The following is a 15698-nucleotide window of genomic DNA, read 5'->3' as shown; positions in this document are numbered from 1 at the left end:
CGTTGTGTGCGTCGAAAATTCTTGCGTCCGATTTATGCGACGAACACGTTCACATTAGCACAATTTACCTCGAGCACGCAAATATTTGCGACAAACAGCTGGTTCGACGCAAATTTTTACCAGTGAGGACCATAGGCGTAACCAGGGGGTAGGTTTGGGGGTTATAACCCCCCCTTTTAGATGTAATTTGAGCTCTATACGCTTAACATCATTATTATTCCATACCCCAGAGACCATCAAGTAGACGTAACCCCCCCCCCCCCTTAGGATCATCCTGGTTACACCTCTGGTGAGGACGCGGCATTAGATTATGAGAAGTCTGATCGAACAAGAACTATTGTAAATGATTAAAATGAATTGAATGTAATCCTTAGTGTCACTGAGAATCTGCATATTAGTACGAACGTTCTCGTAATCTAGGGGAGAGTTGGACAAAACGGGATACCATTCTTGTTTATGTTTATTACGGAAAAAAATGTTAAAGAAAATATCATATTATTATTTTTTATAGGTATAAGATTTATTGAAGCACACAAAAAACATATTTTTAGCTATTTTTAATGACTGGAAAGTAGTAAAAAAAATATTTATTAAAGTCCTGCACATCCCGTTTTAGCATACCACGGTTGGATAAAACGGGATAGGTTCACAATATTTAAATTTTTGCATAAAATTATCTAAAAAGTATATTTAAGTAGATATAAGACTGCAAAGCAAAATTTACCTTTGAAAAAACAATATCTTCAGTAGTCAGAAACTTAAAAATAGGCATTTTTTATGTTTTATTGCAAAATGGGAAATAAGACTTTTTATTTAGGACTAGGTACGTTCCTATATCAGAACAAAAGTCACATAAAAATATGTTGTTCTTTTCTGCAGTATGAGAACACGCTTTATCGCTATTTAAAAAATTAATAGGCCAACAAATAAATAGGTGGATAAAACGGGACATAAAAAACTGTATCCCATTTTATCCAACTTATAAGTGTCCCGTTTTGTCCAACTCAGACATTTTTCAAATCAAAAATGGCTCCTGCCTAAACGTAAAAGTAAAATTAGATAGACTATACATGAGAATATTCGTTAATGAGTGCTTAATTAAATGTAATAGTCACCGGAATTATATGTTTAGATATGTAGGCAATATAATGTAGAAAACAACGCACTTAAAAGTACAAAGTACCAAAAAAATAGAGTCAAACAATTCTAAACACAACAATTTTTCATCAAATAGTGGCATCGAGGTAAAACGAACTGAGAATGTTAAAATGATGACAGAGAACAAGTTTTCGTCGTTATCCGATTGATAGCAGCACTAGTTGGGTATCTAGGCTAGGTATCCCGTTTTATTCAACTCTCCCCTAAGTGTCTAGTCCTTCGAAAACGTTCTAGTAAACTTTGAAAAGTCTCTTTCTCTTGGTTGTCGTCTATCAGGGAGTTGCTGATGAGAAATTCTTATTGCTAGTAGCACATTTTCGTTATACTCTCATAGAACAAAAACCATACTAATCAATTCTCCGCTAGAAAAATTCATGTAAGTAATGATAACAAAGCAACTGGAACTATAAAAATAATATAATGTCAAATGTTTAAGCAAGTTTAGTGTCAAAGTTATAGCCAACTAAGAAGAATATTGTATGTTTTATTAATAGTTTACGCTCCAACAATCTTAACAACGTAGGCATTTTGATTTCCTATCCAATATTAATAAACTAAGGATAAGTCTACATTAATATGTATTTATTTTCGAAAAATTATTTTTGATTGAATATTTTCACGGCCAACCTAATAAAATTTCACGTAATTTTTGTTAAAATTCACATAATTAATGTTTTGCTTAAAAATCCCGAATAATGAAAAAATTAAAGCAGTTAGGTATAGGGAATACTTAAGGCTTAGAATGCCTTAAAGGCACGTATCCACTAAGGTTCCGCTCCGCTCTCCCTGCAACTGCTCCAATCGATATGGAATGCGCTCCTCCACATACATATACACCGCCACCGATTGGAGCGCCGAGGCGGAGCGCGCACAGTTACACGATCCGGGAGCGCCAACGTATCCACTATATGGAACAGTTGCAGGAGCACGGAGCGCAATCATAGTGGATGCGTGCCTTAAGAGGCATCAAAACATTTCAGTGCTGAAGCATGTAGTCCAGGAACCGAAGCTTTTCACCTCGCAATTTTTACAGAATGGATCGATTTGCTTGAAAATTTGAGAATATGTAGTGGATAGTCCAAGGATCAAAATATATATGATGTCGAAAGGCGCTTTTCCCATGGGGTGGTTGTCACCTCATCTCGGGGGTGGACATTTTTTATTATATTTTGACTACAAGAGTTCATAAAAACATTCATTCTAAGCAAAAAATGTTATATACATTTTTTTGATAAAATTAATACTTTTCGATTTATTCGCTATCGGAAGTGTTAGTTTTATATCGAAAAAATCAATGTTTTTCGATATATACTCATTTACCATTCACTCAATTTTTGCCGTAGAAAAATTTTTTTGAAACCAAGTTCTTGGGAGTTAAATAACCTACAGTTTCATATTAAAATATTTTTTCCTCTATCTGATGCTAATCTTTTTATTCTGAAGAAAATGGCATTTTTTACCAAACTACAAAAAGTCGTTATTCGCTTTTAACTCCAATTTTTTTTAAAAACTAATCATTCTAAGCCAGTCAAACTTCTAAAATATATTAATAGTACATAAATAAAGAAGAGTGAATAAGGCCAATGACTAAAAACACCGCTAACTTACATTATTATGCTTCCAATTGGATTTCTCCTTTTTTTTTATATATTGATTTTTTAACCGTAACTTTTTTAATTTTTATCTTAGAAAGTTTGGTGAAAAAGAATTTTGTAGGTTTTTACAAGGTCTATAAGGCTATTAATATTAAATCGTTTTAAAATCCTCAGTCGTAAAAAGTGATGACTTTGAAAGGTAAAGGTGGTTTTTGCATGTTATTACCAGTTTTAATTGTCAATAGCTCACTCAATTTTTACCGTAGAAAAAATTTTTGCGTAACAGGTTCTTGGGAATTAAATAAGCTACAATTTCATATTGAAATAGTTTTTCGTATCTCTGATGCTAATCTTTCTATTCTGAAGAAAAGGGAATTTTTTACCAAACTCCAAAAAATTCGTTATTAGCTTTTGACTTCATTTTTTTTTAAATTAATTATTCTAAGCCGGTTAAACTTCTAGAACCTATTAATAATACATAAATAAAGAAGACCAAATAAGGTCAATGACTAATTTTAATTAGGGTGGTGATTCGGGGTTTGCGTCCGATCACTTTTTCGCTGAAAAAAAAAAATAGGGACTGACATTGTTTTCATTATAAGCCACTTAATTTTTGACCTAGACTCGTTTTTTATTTCTGGAGATAGATATTTTTAAATACTTCAAATTCGTTTGAACATTTTATCCTCGAAAAATGCATTGTTTTCCCGTCTTTTGACTTTTGATACTACAATATTTAGCATTTGACGAAGAAGAACTGACATATGTATAATAAAGTATAGCTCGATTACTATTGGTCTTAAAGAAAATAAAAAAAACGGTTTTGTTAATTTTTTCACAAGGTACATTTTTGTTAAGCAAAGTTCTTTTGATTAAACAAAAACTTTTTGAGTTATTTGCAGAACACTGATTAAAAACGTTGATTTTTTCGATAAAATAATAAATAATAAATAAAACTTTCGATAGCGAATAAATCGAAAACTATTAATTTTCTCAAAAAAACGTTTTTTGCTTAGAATGAATGTTTTTACCAACTTTTCCGGTCAAAATATAATAAAAAATTTCCACCCCCGACATGTAGTGGCAACCACCCCCATGGTAAAAGCGCCTTTCGGCATCATATAGATTTTGATCTTTGGACTATCCACTATTTATTCTCAAATTTTCAAGCAAATCGATGCATTCTGTAAAAATTGCGAGGTTTTGCCCTATTTTAAGCTTCATTACTTGGACTAATGTCATTTCGTAGTTGTTTTTCGTTGTTGATGTTTATCGTTTGTTTCGTGATTGTGTCTTCGCGTCATGAAAGTTTTGTTGTAGGTTACACAGATACACACTATGACTACTAAAAGAAAGGCATTTACTTTAGAAGAAAAAATTAACATCCTTAAAGATGTTGAGAACGGTAAGAAGAAAGCAGAAGTTTGCCGTGAAAAAGGAATTTCAAGTTCCACTCTATCTACCATGCTGAAAAGTAAGGATAAGATTTTCGAAGCAGGTTCGACTTTTTCCGGTAAATCGAAAAAACTACGTGCCGCAACTAATAAGGAACTCGATACCGCAATGGTGACGTGGCTTTCCTTAAACAGCGCTGCGGACGTTCCAATAACTGGACCACAGCTTCAAGAAACAGCAACACAGATTTCGCAGGCGCTGGGTGGTAATGGGAATTTTAAAGCATCGAGTGGGTGGTTGAGCCGTTTTAAGGCCAGGCATGAAATTACGTGTGGAAAAATTTGCGGTGAAGCGAAGAGTGTTTCCAAAGAAGTCAACGACAACTGGTTGAATTCATGGCCTACGATAAGACAAAATTACAGTGATGACAATATTTTCAATGCCGATGAGCTGGGACTTTTTTTTAAACTTACTCCAGATAAGACCGTCAAATTCAAAAATGAACGTTGTATAGATGGCAAGTTATCAAAAGAAAGGGTAACTGTACTCGCGTGTGCTAACATGTCCGGTTCCGAAAAAAGGAAGTTACTCGTCATCGGGAAATCTCAAAACCCACGATGTTTCAAAAGTGTGAATCAACTTCCTGTCACATATAAATTTAATAAAAAATCGTGGATGACAGCAGATATTTTTAGTGAAGAACTTTTTAAGTGGGACAGAGAGTTGGGACATCGAAAGATTCTTTTAATTGTTGACAATAGTACAGCCCATCCGAAAGTTAACGGTTTAAAAAACATTGAACTTCTTTTTTTACCTCCAAATTGCCCATCTGATCTGCAACCGATGAACCAGGGCATCATAAGGTCCCTTAAACTTCACTACAGAAAACTTTTAGTTAAGCGGATCCTGAACAATGTGGAAAACTGTAGTGAATCCCCTGTTACTTTATTGGATGCTATAAATTTCATCCACAAAGCATGGTCACTCATAGAAAAACAAACAATCAGGAAATGTTTTGGTTATGCGGGGTGGACAGAAACTAAGGTAGAACACGAAGAAGATGAATATTCTTTTGCAGAATGGTTGAGATTACAACAGCAAGGTCAAGGAGAACTAACCCAACTAAACAATGACGACGAGTTTGCTGAATTCATTGCCATTGATGATGACGTCATTGTTTGTGATCTTCCGCCGGATAGTGAAAATGTCGCGGAAGTAATAAAAGAGGAGCTCGTTACCGACAGTGACGAGAGTGATGAAGATGAAGGGGAAAATCGCGGTGAACCTACGCAAGAAGTTCCTAACAGACAAGATGTGGAAAGTGCTTTAAACGTTGTAAGAAACTTTATCCAAGCACAACACGCAAATGAAGAAGTATACGACTGTTTCACATCTTTAGAAAATATGGTAGATAGAATGATACTGAACAATTTAAAGCAGTCAAAAATGACCGACTTCTTCCAATTGCAGCAGCAATAGTTTATGTTATCTTGAAAATATGCTTTGTACATATTGTAGTTGGAAAAAAATGTGAGTACAGTTTTTTTGTTTTAATGTATTTCATTGACAATAAAAGTAACAACTCTTTTTTAACAGCGCCATTCAAACAATATTTAGCATCATTTATTGCTCGGAACGGCTTCACTATTAGTCTAAGATCCAAATATAGGTCGACCTGCATCCATCTGCTTTCCGGATGAAACATTTTTTGAAGTTATACTTCTTTAGGGACGAGGGTCAATTTTTACATTCCCTGGCGCATGCGCACACTGACATTATGGTATTAGTCGCTACATCTTTTAAGTTATGTAGCGCAAATAAGGTGTGCGTGAAAAGAATATATTATTAGTGTTTTTAGTAAATATATTTATTATAATTTTTATGTCTGTGGATTTGTCTTCCTCCTAATAAGTAATATTGAAAATGTTTATTTTCAATTAATGTATCTGTCACCGTGATTGTAATTATGTCCTAGAAATGATCGACTTAATACAAAAGCGGTGGTAGCTGATCGGTAGAGCATTCGCGTAGGGATCGAGAGGTCCTTTGTTCGAATCCGGACAAAGTAATATCCTTTTTTTTTTAATTTTTAGTATTCTTTTTGGTCTTTCTAAAATTAGTTTAATATTTTAATACAATACAAGAATACTGTTTAAAGTAGATAGGTGTATTGATTTCGTTGAAATCATAATAATATGAAGTTACATTATATTATAATAGAAGTATAACTTCTTACGTGCGTACAAAGTACACACACATTCTTTTTTTTGTTTATTAAATTTCATATATAGACAAATACGACTTGCATGGGTTGCCTCTCAATATCGTGTCATAGCTATCCTGAAGGGGGGGCCGCAGGGGTTGAAATCAATATTTCGAGCACATTTTTTTAAAAGGATTGTAGAATTATTTTATTTTTAAATTAAATAAACATATTCAGTATAATTCGTAGATTATTCAAGGAAAAATATTGAAAAATAAGCCAACGCAACGGTAGCAAATTTTTAATGACACTTCAAAAAATAATGAATTTTGCGGTGGACATCAGAACTCATCATTGGATCATGATAAACAAGAAATTCAAAAATATTTTATTAGCTTATGAGTTCTTCGAGGTAACGCTGTCGAGTTTTTTAGTTTTCTCTAATTTTGACTTTTTGATATCACTTTTAAATCAAAACAACGATTTTTTTTTGCAAAACGGGTGAAAATCAATATATTTATTATTGTTAACCAAAAAATAAGCATGAAACAAAAAATATCTCGACAGCGTTACTTCAAGAAATCTCTAAAGAAAATACATGTATACAAAATTCCAGGTGGGTCGGTCAAGTAGTTTTTCAGTTACAATTTCTACAGCCTTTGAAAGAAAGCAGTTTTGAGGAAAACGCGTTCAAAGTATTGTAAACTTTTATTTTCAATTTATTTTTGTCTGTCAATTCGTAAAGTGATGCACACCGGAATATGTTTTTGAATCGCGGAGTATTTTACAAAAGGGAATGAGAACAGGTGTTGACCGTTGTTCACTACGTTCAAGCGCGCTGGCGCGAACCTGCTGCAAAGTGAGTCGAAGGTAGGGATATTCAACAGTATCTCCCTACCTCCATACCTTCGGGTCGCTTTGCAGCAAGTTCGCGCCAGCGCGCTTGAACGTAGTGAGAAACGGTCAACAGCTGTCTTCATTCGCTTTTGTAAATTACTCCTCGATTCAAAAACATATTCCGGTGCGCAATACTTTACGATTTGACAGACAAAAAAGAAATTGAAAATAAAAGTTGACAATACTCTTAAACGCGTTTTCCTAAAAACTGTTTTTTTCAAAGGCTGTAGACATTGTAACTCAAAAACTACTTGACCGACCCACCTGTAATTTTGTGTATACACACACCGGCAAAATTAGCCGAACACCTTATAGTGGAGATAATAATTTTCACCCGCGAGGAGGGGTGGCATCCACCCCCAGGGTAAAAGCTCAAGTTGGCACCATGTCACCTTTGTTCCTTGAAATATCCTCTAAGCACTCACCAATTTTCATGCAAATCGATGAAGGTTCAACGAAATCGGAGGTAATAGCTCATATCCACCTTCAGTGACTGCACTATTAAAAATGGGACATGTTTGATGTCGCGAATTTCCTAAACCTGTTGTCCGATTTGAGTGATTCTTTTAGTATGTTATAGCCTTATTAGTTAAGAATATTGGTGAAATAATATTGTTGCTAGACAGGTAAATGTCATCTTATACCGGGTGTTACAATAATATTGTGTTTTTTTCTTAAAGTTCGGAACACCCTGTGGAATATTCTAGCATATATAAAATATTAAAATTAAAACTCGATTGTAGACTAAGGGCCGGTTGTTCGAACGCTAATCAACAATGATCACTATCAAATATTTGATTACTGTCACCAACTGTCAATGTAAACTTTGAGTGGATTGCTGAAAACATAATTGATTATAATTATGAGATTAGTTAATCAATTAACATAACAATTATTAACATAATTGATTAACTAATTTCATAATTGTAATCCATAATTATGTTTTCAGCAACCCAAACAAAGTTGACATTGACAGTTGGTGACAGTAATTAAATATTTGATAATGATCATTTTTGATTAGCGTTCGAACAACCGGCCCTTAGGCTTTCTTAACATTTTCTTTTTTGATTCATTTGCTTATGTTGGAAAATAAAAAAGTTATGTGCTTTAACAACTAGCCATGCTTTTTATCAATAAATTCTCATAGTAGGAGAGGAAATTATGCTAAATTTGTAGTTACTCGAGCATTATGGGGACATATTGGATTGTGAAAAGTGGGAGCTAAAACCAAAAAAAGTTAAGTTAACTTTTCCATAAAGTGTGGGACTCTCCATTTTTTAATTTAATTTTCCATTTCCACCAATCGTTTTTTCCGATTATAGCGCCTCTATCCATAATTGGAAAAATGTTGTGAATAAAAGTTGCATATTTTTACGCCAAGGATCCAAATCTTCAATAAAAATTGGGGGCTCCTATTTAAGATTTTAAAGTAACCCCCACCCCACCTCGGTAGGGAGTCGTGTTTAGTGCCATTCGGTAGATTTTTGAAAAATATTGAATATGTGTATTTTGCAGTTTTACGATCTGATGTTCATTTCGCGAAATATCGCAGGGTTCGTATTTAAAATTTTTAATTTACCTCCACCCCTCTCCGTGGGTGTCACGAGCCCCCACGGAGGTGGGGTGGGGGATTTAATTTAAAATCTTAAATAGGAGCCCCCAATTTTTATTGCAGATTTGTATTCTTTACGTAAAAATAAGCAACTTTTGTTCGACACATTTTTTCGAATTATGGATAGATAGCGCTATAATTGGAGAAAAATGATGGTTTCAAATGGAAAATTAAATTAAAAAATGAAAAGCCCCCACTTTATGGAAAACTTAACTTATTCTTTTTCTGATTTAAGCACACTCTTCACAATCCAATAGGTCCCCATAACGCTTGAGTAACTGCAAATTTAGTATACTATCCTTCCCTACTATGAGGATTTATTGATGAAAAACATGGATAGTTGTTAACGCATATAACTTTTTATTATCCCACATAATAAATGAATCGAAAAGGAAAATGTTAAGAAAGCCTAACTCTACAATTGAGTTTTAATTCTAATAGTTTACATATGCTAGAGTATTCCACAGGGTGTTCCAAACTTTAGAAAAAAACACAGTATGATTGGTACACCCGGTATAAAATGATATTTACCTGTTTAGCAACAATATTATTACAACGATATTTTTAAATAATAAGGCTATAACATACTAAAAGAATCACTCAAATCGGACCAGTGGTTTAGGAAATTCAAGACATCAAACATGTCCCATTTTTAAGGTGTTCGGCTAATTTTGCCGGAGTGTGTATTTTCTTTAGACATTCCTTGAGCTAACGCTGTCGAGATATTTTTTGTTTTATGCTTATTTTTTGTTTAACAATAATAAATATGTTGATTGTCACCCTTTTTTGCAAAAAATTCGTTGTTTTGACTTCTGAGCGATATCAAAAAATCAAAAGTCGATAAAGCTAAAAAGTCGACAGCGTTACCTCGAGAAACTCATAAGCTAATAAAATCTTTTTGAATTTTTTGTTTACCATGATCCAATGATGAGTTCTGATGTCCACCGCAAAATTCATTGTTTTTTGAGCTGTCTATAAAAATTTGCCACTGTTGGCTTATTTTTCAATATTTTTCCTTGAATTTTTTCTTGAATAATTTATGAATTATAGTGAATAAATATGCTTATTTAATTTAAAAATTAAATAATTCTACCATACTTTCAAAAAAATAATGTGCTTGAAATATTGATTTCAACCCCTACGCCTCCCCACTTAAGGATAGCTATAACACGATTTTGATAGGCAACCTATGCAAGTCGTATTTGTCTATGTATGAAATTTAATACAAAAAAAGCAGATGGGCGCAGATCGACCTATATTCGGATCCCGTACTATATAGGAAGTTGTTGTTTCAGAAAACTACATATTTATATGTACATATGCACAATATTATTATTGTTTGATATATCGAGGGGGGCGTGGAGGGTGAGTCTTATTTTTATCACATAGAAAGGAAAAATTAATTTGACCGATTTTGAAGTCTATAAAATGGGGAGAATCCTAAAAACTAATTTTTTAAGGTTTTGATAGTTTTTGATAAAAGACACAAAATAAAAAAAATAAACTTGCAGCTACATATCTCTAAAAAAATTATACGCTTTAAAAAATAATAAATAAAAATGCATTTTAAGGTTAGGTACACTCAACCTACTGGTCTATAAAAAATAGACAAGTTTTGTAAATGCCCCAATTATGCATGTGAATTTTTTGAAATTTTTAAATTGATTGCATCCCCCCCTAAAAAAAGTAAAAACGAAAAAAATACATGTTTGGTGTTGAGGGAAGGGGTAAGGGTTATGGAGGGTTAGCTGACTTTTTTAATCACATAGGACGTAAAAAATTTAAAAAAATTGAAGTCTGGGAGTGAGGGCAATTTGCCTATCTTAACGTGGGGCACCGTTTCGTATTATTTTTCATCTTTCAACATCCACCAGTTGATCTTTTGTGGTTATCTGGGGTATTTTAATTTCGTTTCGCATCTTATTTCAAAGTTGAGCACAACATTATCCGTCAATATTTGTGGTTTCGTTTTGTAAATCAGATTGTAATAAAGCCGGTGAAGAATTAAAAATTAATATTTAATTATTAATCGTACGTTTTATTGCCAAAATTCAAAACCAAAATAATGATTGTGACAGATATTTAATACATACTCTATTTTTTACAGATTGAATATGGATCCAGGTATAATATGTTTTCAGCACTGCGGTCCAAAAATTTTTTGTTTTACTCTGCCAGAAGCTTGCCCAGCGTGCCAAGAAGATTTGGAAACCGCGAATTTTTCACTCTTGCCATTCAGGTATGATAATTAGCATTAATACAGACATTTATTTGGAATGATGCTATTTTCTCTACGTTTCTATACATAATATTATGATAATCGGGACGAGGACGCACGAAATAAAAGCTTTTTCGATTAATTAGGAGAGTAGGCTAAGGTATGGTATGGTACATCGAGACAGGACCCACTTGTGAGCACTTCATACACTTAGACCTCCTAAGGGTCCATTGTATCACCCCCATTGTACCGACCAGGTCGGTACCATTCGGCCATTCGGCGTTTCTTCTGGGGCCCAGGTTACACCGGGCTCCCATGTCTGTCAGAATCAGAAGGGGCTACAAATCTAAGCTCCTCCTGCCGATGCTGCCCCTAACGTCTAATCGTTCAGCAACCTTATGGTCTCACAGAAAGCCATGTTTTTTCAAAGGTAACTCCCTTACCTGGCTTGGCTTCATAAAGGCCGATCTCAGGTCTGCCACCTCTGATAGGCCAATGCCGGGCACTTCCAGAGGACATGTGAGGAGGTTTTTTCCTCCTCATCACATAGAAGGCACTCTGGGCTATCTGCCAATCCAGGCAGTGACTATACTGCCACCAAGGAGCATCTTCTACGGTTTAGAAGAAGAAGTTGGTCTGTGAGATTTTTGGATGGCCCCGCTATGTGGAGACTAGCCTAGCTCAAACTTTAACATCTAGCACAGAAGTCCTGGAACCTCTGCAGAAGACGCTCTTTGAGATTACCCCGAGCAGTACTGAAGGGCACCCCAATCACAGGTTCGGGTCCCACAGACAGAGTGGATAAGCCCCGTCTTGCCAGGGCGTCAGCCCTTTCGTTTCCCTTAACACCTGTGTCCCGGTACCCATACTAAGCTAGCCCTGTTGGCCAGAGCAGCAACATCATCCAGTGCTCTCTTGCACTCAAGAATCAGCTTAGAGCTGACATTGGGCCCTTCCAAAGCCCTTAGCGCTACCTGGCTGTCAGAGCAGATAGAGATTGTCCTGCTTGAGCAAGGCCTGTATTATCTCTTGAGCACATACCAGGACGCAAAGATAATAATAATAGTCTCCCATTTTATACCGCTAACGCGGCTTTGAGATTATAGCAGGGTAGTCTGCTATCTCTAGGGCCTACGGTATACAAGTAAGGTAACGGCCTATTATTACCCCTGGTTTTACCCAAGCTACTCGTTTTATTCAGGCTGAGTCGACCTGGGGCCTATAGACATTTTTAAAAATGTCTAGATGTTCTCGCCGGAGCTGGCCGGCTGGAATCGAATCCCGGCCTCCCTGCGGCGAAGTCCGACATCTACCGCCTAAGCTATCCGGCCCAAAGGGCGCAAAGATCTCGGCCTGAAAGACTGATGCATGAGAACCGAGAGCCTGGCTAGACTCAAATCAGACTCCACCACTATACACTCTAGTACCTGCCCGCTTGTCCATTCTGGACCCATCTGTGAACCAGGTGAGCTCACTCCGACAGATTAGTGTGGGTTCTCGTTTCATCGACCCAAGAAGGAGAATGAAAACTCAAATTGAGAGGTCATGCTGTCCTGTACCATAGAAACACAGGACAACACTCAATAGTCTGTCTCCAAATGTCACAATGGGCAATCCGCCCATTTATTTTCAACCAGTATCCAGAGCAGTTGAGACGATAGGCCGCCTCAACGCGATCATGGCTTCGTGCTCTACAATAAGATGTAGAGGAGGTAAATCCAGCAGAACCTCAAGAGCTGCTTTGAGAGTGGTCCTCATGGCTCCTGAGATGCCAACACATGCCAACCGCTGTAGGTGAGCCAACTGGACCTTAACTGAAGACAGTCTAGCTCAGGGCCACCACACGATGGCCGCATACGTCAGTATAGGCTTTATCATGGATAGTTAGGAGAGTACTTAAAGATATTTCCTCAGAGGAGAGAGTCGTAATAGGAGATGATTTTAATGTACATTTGGGCCAATCCAAGAGTTAATACGCAGAATACATGGATGACTCTGATTTATCAACTAAAATGATACTGGATATATTTTAGAATTAGAAAAAAACTGTTCTCAAGCAGGGTGTTTCATAAAAGAAAAATATATGTGTAAATGTATGGACAGAAAAGTAATTGTCAGTGAGATTCTTATAGTCCAGTCGTCAGATATTTGATTTTTAAAAACGAGAGAAACAAGCTGAATTTTGCTGAGAATGTCAATTTTGGGAACCCCACAAAAGATGCCAAAATGGTTTCCAAAGATAAAGCGAACGCGCAGTAAACTACGTTGAAATATTTTTGATTTTCAGCTATTAGTTGTAGTTTAAATTAACATTTTTTTTTTCGATTATAGGGTTCCTTATCCGTTTATAAAAGCATCTCAGTACCCTTGCTCAGTAGTTATTAAACCTACAACAGGAGATTTTCTAAAGTAAGTATATAGGATATAATATATTATGACTAAGCTTACCGATTAACTCTAGAATGACGAAGGTTTAAATTTGATACCAACCTCAACTCTAAAGCGTGATACGTCCGTATCAACGTCTGAAACTGGCACCTGAGCTTAGCTTGGGACGGACGTAGTATACAGTTGAGTCCGCGAGTCTTTACCCGTACGTCATTAATACCTGGTGAGATAAAACACATACTTTTTATTTAGCATCATTCTCTTGCACGCATGAAATTAATGACAAACCAGCTGCCGCCTGTTATTTAAGTAAAAACACATGTTATTTTTATGAACAATTAAGACTCAGTGTATTGAAAAGAGATAGGTACAAAGAAAGACGATTGGGGATGTCTTCACATATTTTAAGTACAATTTCTGACGTTTTGGTTTGTTTACTTTTGTGGCTGTCAGTTTGTTGAATTTTTTGCTGTTATTCTGTCGAGTTTTTGCATTTTGAAGTTTTTTATAGTATACAAACAGTTGTTTTCACAACTAATTTTATATTGGAGTTAGAAATTTTGTGATAAGTTTATGTTATTTTAAGATAAATTTTGACGACGTACAAAGCTAACCTCATTTTTGACACAGTTGAATGCTTGTGTTTAAGGTTCCGCCAAAGTGAATAAAATATCAAAAAGAAAATATGTTATTGAATTTTTTTATAAATTGTTTATTTATTTATTAATCAATGATAATAAAATACGAAGTAGTTTTCAATCCTAATAGTAAATTATTAATATTGAAAATATTAAAAATATTACTAAAAGATTTTTAAATTGAAAACTTATTGGTACACTTTCCTGGTGACACCTCCAAGACTTCCACAATTTGCAAGTTAAATGGATGCTGCAGTGAAGACGAGAAGGGGAGGGAATTCTACACTATGCAATTCACATCACCCGTCTGCAGCTGGTAAAGTTCCAACGGAAAAATGCACCTAGTTACTCTACGGAGTAATACGACTATACAATAAAAATGTATACCATTTTTATTCAGTTGCAATGCGAAGGCAAAACAATCTTACTTTTCAATTAGAATACGGAGTGCAGTCCAGTCCCTTGAATCGCGATTTTCGGCTCTTATTGGAGCCTTCATCGGAAGGAACGTAGGCACTGTTCTCCATATTTTAACTGATTCGTATCGAGAGGTTTTCCCACCCATTGCAACTGAAGTGATGATAGTAGGTGGCTAGCGCCATCTGGCATTGAAAGACGAAGTAGTTTTCAATCCTAATAGTAAATTATTAATATTGAAAATATTAAAAATATTACTAAAAGATTTTTAAATTGAAAACTTATTGGTACACTTTCCTGGTGACACCTCCAAGACTTCCACAATTTGCAAGTCAAATGGATGCTGCAGTGAAGACGAGAGGGAAGGAATTCTACACTATGCAATTCACATCCCCCGTCTGCAGCTGGTAAAGTTCCAACGGAAAAATGCACCTAGTTACTCTACGGAGTAATACGACTATAAAATAAAAATGTATACCATTTTTATTCAGTTGCAATGCGAAGGCAAAACAATCTTACTTTTCAATTAGAATACGGAGTGCAGTCCAGTCCCTTGAATCGCGATTTTCGGCTCTTATTGGAGCCTTCATCGGAAGGAACGTAGGCACTGTTCTCCATATTTTAACTGATTCGTATCGAGAGGTTTTCCCACCCATTGCAACTGAAGTGATGATAGTAGGTGGCTAGCGCCATCTGGCATTGAAAGACGAAGTAGTTTTCAATCCTAATAGTAAATTATTAATACTGAAAATATTAAAAATATTACTAAAAGATTTTTAAATTGAAAACTTATTGGTACACTTTCCTGGTGACACCTCCAAGACTTCCACAATTTGCAAGTCAAATGGATGCTGCAGTGAAGACGAGAGGGAAGGAATTCTACACTATGCAATTCACATCCCCCGTCTGCAGCTGGTAAAGTTCCAACGGAAAAATGCACCTAGTTAGTCTACGGAGTAATACGACTATAAAATAAAAATGTATACCATTTTTATTCAGTTGCAATGCGAAGGCAAAACAATCTTACTTTTCAATTAGAATACGGAGTGCAGTCCAGTCCCTTGAATCGCGATTTTCGGCTCTTATTGGAGCCTTCATCGGAAGGAACGTAGGCACTGTTCTCCATATTTTAACTGATTCGTATCGAGAGGTTTTCCCACCCATTGCAACTGAAGTG

General features: G+C 35.5%; 1 protein-coding gene across 2 annotated transcripts in view; it reads left to right on the top strand.

Annotated features, from left to right (window-relative positions):
- LOC114327464 (tigger transposable element-derived protein 4) overlaps positions 1-15698 on the top strand; it is a 51497-nt gene that overhangs the window by 29836 nt on the left and 5963 nt on the right. Inside the window, exons 1-3 of one of the 2 annotated variants that reach the window (XM_028276095.2) lie at positions 5498-5678; positions 10968-11099; positions 13410-13487. In XM_028276095.2, the coding sequence (XP_028131896.1) occupies positions 5647-5678; positions 10968-11099; positions 13410-13487 (242 nt within the window). In that variant the 5' untranslated portion in view covers positions 5498-5646. Of the gene's footprint in view, positions 1-4073; positions 5679-10967; positions 11100-13409; positions 13488-15698 lie in introns of those variants that run through there. The other variant, XM_028276094.2, reaches the window with a different exon arrangement.

Source organism: Diabrotica virgifera, chromosome 4, assembly GCF_917563875.1.
Source record: "Diabrotica virgifera virgifera chromosome 4, PGI_DIABVI_V3a".
NCBI lineage: Eukaryota > Metazoa > Arthropoda > Insecta > Coleoptera > Chrysomelidae > Diabrotica > Diabrotica virgifera.
The sequence above is the reverse complement of the archived record's forward strand: the minus strand, read 5'-3'. Positions and strand labels throughout refer to the sequence as shown.